Source organism: Caretta caretta, chromosome 9 (assembly GCF_965140235.1).
Source record: "Caretta caretta isolate rCarCar2 chromosome 9, rCarCar1.hap1, whole genome shotgun sequence".
NCBI lineage: Eukaryota > Metazoa > Chordata > Testudines > Cheloniidae > Caretta > Caretta caretta.
Window position 1 is genome coordinate 61,244,605 of NC_134214.1, and position 8,888 is coordinate 61,253,492.

The 8,888-nt window shown below is 45.1% G+C and overlaps 1 protein-coding gene across 2 annotated transcripts in view; it reads left to right on the forward strand.

The window, feature by feature from the left end:
* The window catches only part of SASH3 (SAM and SH3 domain containing 3), a 29,473-nt gene that overhangs the window by 19,514 nt on the left and 1,071 nt on the right, over positions 1-8,888 (forward strand). For both annotated transcript variants that reach the window (XM_048865295.2, XM_075132361.1), the window contains exons 7-8: positions 7,042-7,192; positions 7,832-8,888. The exon at positions 7,832-8,888 is cut by the window's right edge and continues 1,071 nt beyond it. In XM_048865295.2, coding sequence (XP_048721252.1) covers positions 7,042-7,192; positions 7,832-8,010 — 330 coding nt within the window. In that variant the 3' untranslated portion in view covers positions 8,011-8,888. The remainder of the gene's footprint in view (positions 1-7,041; positions 7,193-7,831) is intronic.

Consider the following 8,888-nt stretch of genomic DNA (forward strand, 5'->3'; position numbering starts at 1 on the left):
AGATCCCACCCCATCTAACATCCCATCACAGGCCATTGGGCCTATTTACCATGAATAGTTAAAGATCAATTAATTGCCAAAATCATGTTATTCCATCATACCATCTCCTCCATAAACTTATAGAGTTTAATCTTGAAGCCAGATAGGTCTTTTGCCCCCACTGCTTCCCTTGGAAGGCTATTCCAGAACTTCACTCCTCTGATGGTTAGAAACCTTCGTCTAATTTCAAGTCTAAACTTCCTGATGGCCGGTTTATATCCATTTGTTCTTGTGTCCACATTGGTACGGAGCTTAAATAATTCCTCTCCTTCTCTGGTATTTATAACCCTCTGATATATTTATAGAGAGCAATCATATCTCCCCTCAGCCTTCTTTGGTTAGGCTAAACAAGCCAAGATCCTTGAGTCTCCTTTCATAAGACAAGTTTTCCATTCCTCGGATCATCCTAGTAGCCCTTCTCTGTACCTGTTCCAGTTTGAATTCATCCTTCTTAAACATGGGAGACCAGAACTGCACACAGTATTCCAGGTGAGGTCTCACCAGTGCCTTGTATAACGGTACTAAAACCTCTTTATCTCTACTGGAAATACCTTGCCTGATGCATCCCAAGACCGCATTAGCTTTTTTCACGGCCATATCATATTAGCGGCTCATAGTCATCCTGTGGTCAACCAATACTCCAAGGTCCTTCTCCTCCTCCATTACTTCTAATTGATGCGTCCCCAGCTTAGAACTAAAATTCTTGTTATTAATCCCTAAATGCATAACCTTACACTTCTCACTATTAAATTTCATCCTATTACTATTACTCCAGTTTACAAGGTCATCCAGATCCTTTTGTAGGATATCCCGGTCCTTCTCTAAATTGGCAATACCTCCCAGCTTTGTATCATCCGCAAACTTTATTAGCATGCTCCCACTTTTTGTGCTGAGGTCAGTAATAAAAAGATTAAATAAGATTGGTCCCAAAACCGATCCCTGAGGAACTCCACTGGTAACCTCCCTCCCGCCTGACAGTTCATCTTTCAGTATGACCCGCTGTAGTCTCCCCTTTAACCAATTCCTTATCCACCTTTCAATTTTCATATTGATCCCCATCTTTCCAATTTAACTAATTCCCCATGTGGCACCATATCAAACGCCTTACTGAAATCTAGGTAAGTTAGATCCACTGCCTTTCCTTTGTCTAAAAATTCTGTTACCTTCTCAAAGAAGGAGATCAGGTTGGTTTGGCACAATATCTACCTTTTGTAAAACCATGTTGTATTTTGTCCCATTTATCATTGACCTCAATGTCCTTAACTACTTTTTCCTTCAAATTTTTTTCCAAGACCTTGCATACTACAGATGTCAAACTAACAGGCCTGTAGTTACCCGGATCACTTTTTTCCCCCTTTCTTAAAAATAGGAACTATGTTAGCAATTCTCTAGTCATACAGTACAACCCCTGAGTTTACAGATTCATTAAAAATTCTTGCTAATGGGCTTGCAATTTCATGTGCCAATTCCTTTAATATTCTTGGATGAAGATTATCTGGGCCCCCCGATTTAGTCCCATTAAGCTGTTAGAGTTTCGCTTCTACCTCAGATATGGTAATATCTACCTCCATATCCTCATTCCTATTTGTCATGCTACCATTATCCCTAAAATCCTCATTAAAGACTGAGGCAAAATATTTGTTTAGATATTGGGCCATGCTGAGATTATCCTTAACCTCCACTCCATCCTCAGTGTTTAGCGGTCCCACTTCTTCTTTCTTTGTTTTCTTCTTATTTATATGGCAGTAGAACCTTTTACTATTGGTTTTAATTCCCTTTGCAAGGTCCAATTCTACTTGACTTTTAGCCTTTCTCACTTTACCCCTGCATGTTCTGACCTCAATAAGGTCGCTTTCCTTGCTGATTCCTCCCATCTTCCACTCCCTGTATGCTTTCTGCTTTTTCTTAATCACCTCTCTGAGATGCTTGCTCATCCAGCCTGGTCTACAACTCCTGCCTATGAGATTTTTCCCCTTTCTTGGGATGCAGGCTTCTGATAGCTTCTGCAGCTTTGACTTGAAGTAATCCCAGGCTTCCTCTGCCTTTAGATCCATAAGTTCTTCAGTCCAATCCACTTCCCTAATTAATTTCCTTACTTTTTGAAAGTCAGCCCTTTTGAAATCAAAAACTCTAGTCGCCGATTTATTTTTGTTAATCCTTCCGTTCAGTTTGAACTGAATTAGCTCATGATCACTTGAACCAAGGTTGTCACCTACAACCATTTCTTCTATGAGGTCCTCACTATTCACCAAAACCAAATCTCAAATGGCATCCTCTCTAGTCGGTTCAGCAACTACTTGATGAAGGAATCCATCAGCTATCGCATCTAGGAAAATCTGAGCCCTATTATTATTACTAGCACTTGTCCTCCAGTCTATATCTGGGAAGTTAGAGTCTCCCATGATCACGCAGTTCCCATTAGTATTTACTTCATTAAACACATTAAAGAGGGCTCTATCCATATCCAAATCAGATCCCGGCGGTCTACAGCTCACCCCAAGCACTATCCCAGGGGAGGCTCCAGTAGCTTTCTTCCCCAATGTGATTTTTGCCCAGACGGACTCGGTCTTATCCATTCCATCGCCTCTTATTTCTTTACATTCTACCTCATCATTGATATACAATGCTACTCCACCACCTTTGCCTTTATTTCTATCTTTCCTAAACAGCACATACCCTTCCATACCTGTAGTCCAGTCATGACAACTATTCCACCATGGTTCTGTTATCCCTATACTATCTGGTTTCACTTCCTGCACCAGTAGCTCTAGTTCCTCCATTTTGTTACCGAAGCTCCTCGCACTGGGGTACAAACATCTTAATTTTTGCTGTTTGGCCTCGCTCACATTCTTTACCCGATTAGGTACGGACATTCTACAGCCAGTATGACCTATTAGACTGGTATCCACACTGCCCTTCCTCCTTATGTCCATTCTCCTACCCACGGCTGTATCCTTTCTTACTTTGTTTTCTTCCCTCTCAGTGCTAAAATCCAGCATGGAGATTACGTCCTGTTTTGGCTGGGACAGTCTCTTTTTTTAAGCCCTGTCCCGGCCACCCTGACTTTTTTTGGCAAAAGGGGGGTGCGCAGGAACAGGGCGGGCAAGCGGGTATGCCAGCCCCGCCCAGGGAGGGAGGCAGGGCTCAAGCAGTGGTACTGACACCAGCCCCAGCCTCGTTCATCTCTCATACCAGTGACAGCTCTGCCAACCTGCTCCATAGGATCCCTGCACCATTCAGTGCAGCCACAGCAAACACGGGGAATGAAGCTGCAGTGCAAGGCATCAGAATGCTGCAGTTCTTATCTATAGACCACAACACAAACTATGGCACGTCTGCTTAATCATTTGTTCCTCATTATTATCATCACACACGCCCCATTACTAAACCCTCCCCAGTGGATATTGCCAGCTCCAGGGGGCAGAGTTAAGGTGGCCTGGGATGGGGGGCGGTGTACCTTTAACTTTGTATTTCCTGATTTTCAGAGGTTTAAGTTTGTGTTACCTTAACTCTTCATTTGCTGGTTTATAGAGGTTTCAATTTAACCATTCTTGATATACTGCGGGGGACACTAGGCAGCCTCATCTCTGCATTAACTGATTAAGTAGTTTATTTAGTTTTTAGATTAAATTCAGTTTTCACCTGCCCCCACATTTTCAGCTCTAAAGCTGCCACCAGCAATTAGATTGATAGTGAGTAACAATGCAGTAGAAACTGCTAGGAGGTAGCTGGAGGTTTGGGTAGCCAGGCAGAGACAGCTGGAAATTCTGGCACCTGAGAAAGAATGGGAGGCAGTTGGGATTGTGGAATAAACACATCAGCTTGATCTATAATATATAACTAATGGAAGAAAGGGGAAGTTGATAGAAATGAATTTAAATAAGAAGTTACGCGTTGTAGAAAACTGATAAGGGAAGCAAAGGGACACAAGGTGAACTCAATTGCCTTCAGAATTAAGGACAATAAGGAATTTTTCAAATACATTAGGAACAAAAAGAATCCCAATAATAGTATTGGTCCATACTAGATGGAAATGGTAGAATTATCAATAATAATGTATAAAAGGCAAAAGGTTTCATTATCTAAGGAAAAATAATGATATAGTCTCATCATATTATGACAATAGCACTCTTTCCATTTCAGTAGTATCTCTGGAGGATATTAAATAGAAGCTATTAAAGTCAGACATTTTTAAATCAGCACGTACAGATAACTTGCATCCAAGAGTTTTAAAATAACTGGCTGCGGAGCTCACTGGATGTTAATGTTGATTGTAATAAGTCTTAGAGCACTGGGGAAGTTCTAGAAGACTGGAAGAAAGCTAATGTTCCAATTTTTAAAAAGGGAAAATGGAATGACCTGGGTAATTATAGGCCTGTCAGCCTGACAACGATCCCACCAAGATAATGGAGTGGCTGATACAGGACTTGATTAATAGAAATTTAAAGTAGGGTAATGTAAATCAACATGGCTTTATGGAAAATAGATCCTGTCAAACTAACTTGATATCTTTTTTTGATGAGATTATTATCTTGATCAACAAACTTGTAGTGTTGATGTAATAGACTTCTGTAAGGGATTTGACTTGGTACCACACATTTTTATTTAAAAAAAGCCCTAGAATATCATCAAATTAACATGGCACACATTAAATGGATTAAAAATTGTCTAACTGATAGGCCTCAAAATGTAACTGTAAACAGGGAATCGTCATTGAGCAGGTGTGTTTCCTATCTGACCTTTTTATCAATGACATGGAAAAAAAGTATAAAAATCACTGAAAAAGTTTGCAGATGACACAAAAATAGGGGTAGTAGTAAATAATGAAGAGGAAGGGTCACTGATTCAGAGTGACCTGAATTGCTTGGTAAACTGCGCACAAGCAAACAATACGTGTTATATTCATCTGGGAACAGAGTGTGTTGGCCATATTTACCGGATGGGGGACTCTGGCCTGGGAAGCATGAATTCTGAAGGAGATTTGGAGTTGTGGCAGCTAATCAGCTAAATACAAGCTCCCATGATGATGCTGTGGCCAAAGGAGCGAATGTGATCTTGGGATGTATGAACAGGGAATCTCAAGTAGGAGCAGAGAGGTGATTTTTCCTCTGTATTTGGCACTAGTGCGACCGCTGCTAGAATCCTGTGTGCAGTTTTAGTGTCCACAGTTCAGGAAGGATGTTGGAAAACTGGAGAAGGTTTAGAGAAGAGCCACAAGAATGACTAAGGATATAGCTACACTGCGCTAAAAGACCCATGGCACCACGTCTCAGAGCCCGGCCAATTGACTGGGGCTGTGGGGCTAAAAAGAGGAATGTAGATGCCTCTCCACCTCCCAAGTCTACTCTGCTATTTTTAGCCCTGTGCACCCAAATCAATTGAGCCGGGCTCTGGGATTCAGTGCCATGGGGTATTTTATTGCAGTGTAGACATACCCTAAAAGCTTAGAAAACCTGCCTTAGAGTCACAGATTCAGAGAGCTCCATCTGTTTAGCTTAACAAAGAGATGGTTAAGGAGTAACTTAACCAGTAACCAGTCTGAGTATCTACATGGGGAACAAATCTTTAATAATGGGCTCTTCAGTCTTACAGAGAAAGGTCTAACATGATCCAATGGCTGGAAGTTGAAGCTAAACAAATTCAAGCTAGAAATAAGTTGTAAATTTTAACTGTGAGAGTAATTAACCATTGGAACAATGTAGCAAGGGTCATGGTGGATTCTCCATCATTGACCATTTTTAAATCAAGACTGGATGTTTTTCTAAAAGATCTGCCCTAGGAATTATTCTGGGGCAGTTCTCTGGTCTGTGCTGTACAGGAAGACAGACTAGATGATCACTGTCAGGGTTCCCTCCCCACTCTGAACTCTGGGGTACAGACGTGGGGACCCGCATGAAAGACCCCCTAAGCTTAATTCTATCAGCTTAGGTTAAAAACTTCCCCAAGGCACAAATCCTTTCCTTGTCCTTGGACGGTATTGCTGCCACCACCAAGTGATTTAGACAAAGATTCAGGAAAAGGGCCACTTGGAGTTCCTATTTCCCCAAAATATCCCCCCAAGCCCCTTCACCCCCTTTCCTGGGGAGGCTTGAGAATAATATACCAACCAATAGGTTAACAAAGTGAGCACAGACCAGACCCTTGGGTTTTTAGGACACTAAAAACCAATCAGGTTCTTAAAAGAAGAACTTTATTATAAAGAAAAAAGTAAAAGAAGCACCTCTGTAAAATCAGGATGGAAAGTAATTTTACAGGATAATAAAAAGATTTAAAACACAGAGGATTCCCCTCTAGGCTCAACTTCAAAGTTACAAGAACAGGAATAAACCTCCCTCTTAGCATAGGAAAAATTCACAAGCTAAAACAAAAGATTTCCTTGCTATTACTTACAATTTCTGTAATTTTAGATGTATCATTTCAGTAGGAGCTGGGTTACCTGCTTGGTCTCTCTCTTTGTTCCGAGGGGGAACAACAAAGAGAGCACAAACAAAACCTCGCCCCCCCCCAGATTTGAAAGTATCTTCTTTTCTTATTGGTCCTTTTGGTCAGGTGCCAACCAGGTGATTTGAGCTTCTTACCCCCTTTCAGGTAAAGGAGGGATTTTATGCTACCCATAGCTGTATGTTTATGACAGTCACAGTGGGCCCCTCTGGCCTTGGAACCTACATCTGTTTCTGTTAATCAAATTGGCAACAAAATAGTTAATACTGACAAGGGTTAAAGGCCATGATAAGACTAGCATCGGCCCTTGGAGTAAGAGGGCCATTCAATACCCAGCTGGCAGATCTCACTGCAGTGGTCACACTGTTCCTCTTTGCACGGGGATTTTTGCAACCTCATGTGCTAGGAACAGGGTTTTTAAATGAAAGTTGAGATTCTGGAGTCCAAGTCTGCCCAGGGTGAAGCTCTCAGCTGAGGGATACAAAGGCTAGATGAGTGTCTCCAAGGATATACGCTCTACAGGCTTAGCTGTTGTGTGAGGTTGATTGTCTCTGTCCCCAGGAGCACATCTCCACCTTGCTACTGAATGGCTACCAGACCCTGGATGACTTCAAGGAGCTGCGGGAGACCCACCTGAATGAGCTAAACATCATGGACCCCCAGCATCGTGCCAAGTTGCTCACAGCTGCTGACCTGCTGCTGGACTATGACGGTAAGAGGCAAACACCCGCTCTGCTACCTTCCTGCACCCAGAGACCTCTCCCCTCTGAGCAGTTGCTCTATAACAGCCAGTAAGCTCCAGGCCAGGTCTGGCCCTTCCCTGGAATCCACCTGCTGCTATTGGCACAGACATCCACCGTTCAAGGACATGGGAAGCAGAGGAGTCTGCAGGCGGGCTGTATCCACTGACTCTTAGCCACTAGGACAGACTTCCCCTACAGGGCCCCAGCTGGCAGCCAGAGCCAGGAGTGCCCTGCATTTTACCACAGCCAGTGTTCAAATTACATCCCACATGGCAACTGCTCTGCCAAGGAGCCACCCCAGTGCCAAGCAAGGGCGAGCCACCAGGAGACATCCTAGCTGCAAGCTGCTCTGTGCACCTGGGGGAGAAGCAGCACAAATGACAGAATAAGCCAGGGGGCCTCACCCAGTGCAGCTGGCTAGATTTAGAGCAAGTCATATCTCATTACCCAGAATGCCTCTGCACAGCCCCTAAGCATGCAGGGAGCAGCCTCACCCTCCCACCCCCAGCTTGGCCCAGCCAAGGGCAGGCTGGGCCCTGCTCAGAGCTCTCTGGGAAGCAGCCCATGCCCTTTAGCCTCTAACGCTTTGGCTTCTCTCCCCCCTGCAGCGGCCAGTGAGGCTGAGGAAGGAGAGAGCTCAGAGCCGCAACCTTCCACCTCAGACCCCAAAGGGGACATTCCCCGCGACTCGGGCTGCTTCGAAGGATCTGAGACACTGGAGAGTGGCCGGGATGAGATGGAGCTGAACAGCACAGAGGAGCAACTTCAGACCCTCTCTCTAGAATAGTCCTCCTGAGCCTGCCCCAGCACTGTCCTCCCAGCACTACACCACATCAGGGACTGAGCCTGCAGAGCAGGGAGGACAGGACATGACACCCCAGGGGCACACTCTACCCTGACCAACATCTGGGGAGATTCCTGGACCACAGATGACCACCCCCATGCTGGGAACACTCATGTGAGCCCTGCAGGGGAAGACACTGGGGCTGTTTTATGGTTCCATGGGGCAGCTGCCTAGGTCCCCACCCCAGGATACATCTCCCCTTTGGGAGCTGCACGGGACCCCTCTCTGCGCTCCTATCAAAGACAAAGGACCTGCTTCTGCAAATAGCTCAGCCTTCAGCCTCCAGCATCTCCGTTAGAAACTCCAGCCTCAGAGCCTGTGCATTAGCCATGAACAGGTGTTTTCCTGCCCCTCTGCCTGGCACCCACTGTGGTCTGCTCACACCCTCTGCCTGGCCTTACCAAATGGCCGAGGCCTCAGTCAGCAGGACACCCTTCGAATGGGAAGGATCCAGGAAGCTCCTGGGCAATGCAAACCCACACAGTTTATCCAAGAGGGTGTCTGAGGCTATGCAATGGGAGATGCCCACTTGCAGCTGAAGCTCCCTGGCATCAAAGGCTCTTTGCAAGGGAGGCTACAGGTAACCTAGGAGCTGGTGCTAACAGGGTGAGGGAGCCGGGAACTGAACAAGAAGTGAGACCATTGTGTTTCTAATGCAACTCTCAGGGTGGTGGAGGGGGACAGACAGCAGAGCAGGGCGATGGGTGCCACACAGGATCCTCGCCATCAAGACTCAGCAAGCGCTGGGAGCCGAAGTCTGTAGCCTCCCAAGCTGGCATTCCTCAGAAAGGGGCGAGTCCCTTGCAAGGCAGAGCCTAGCC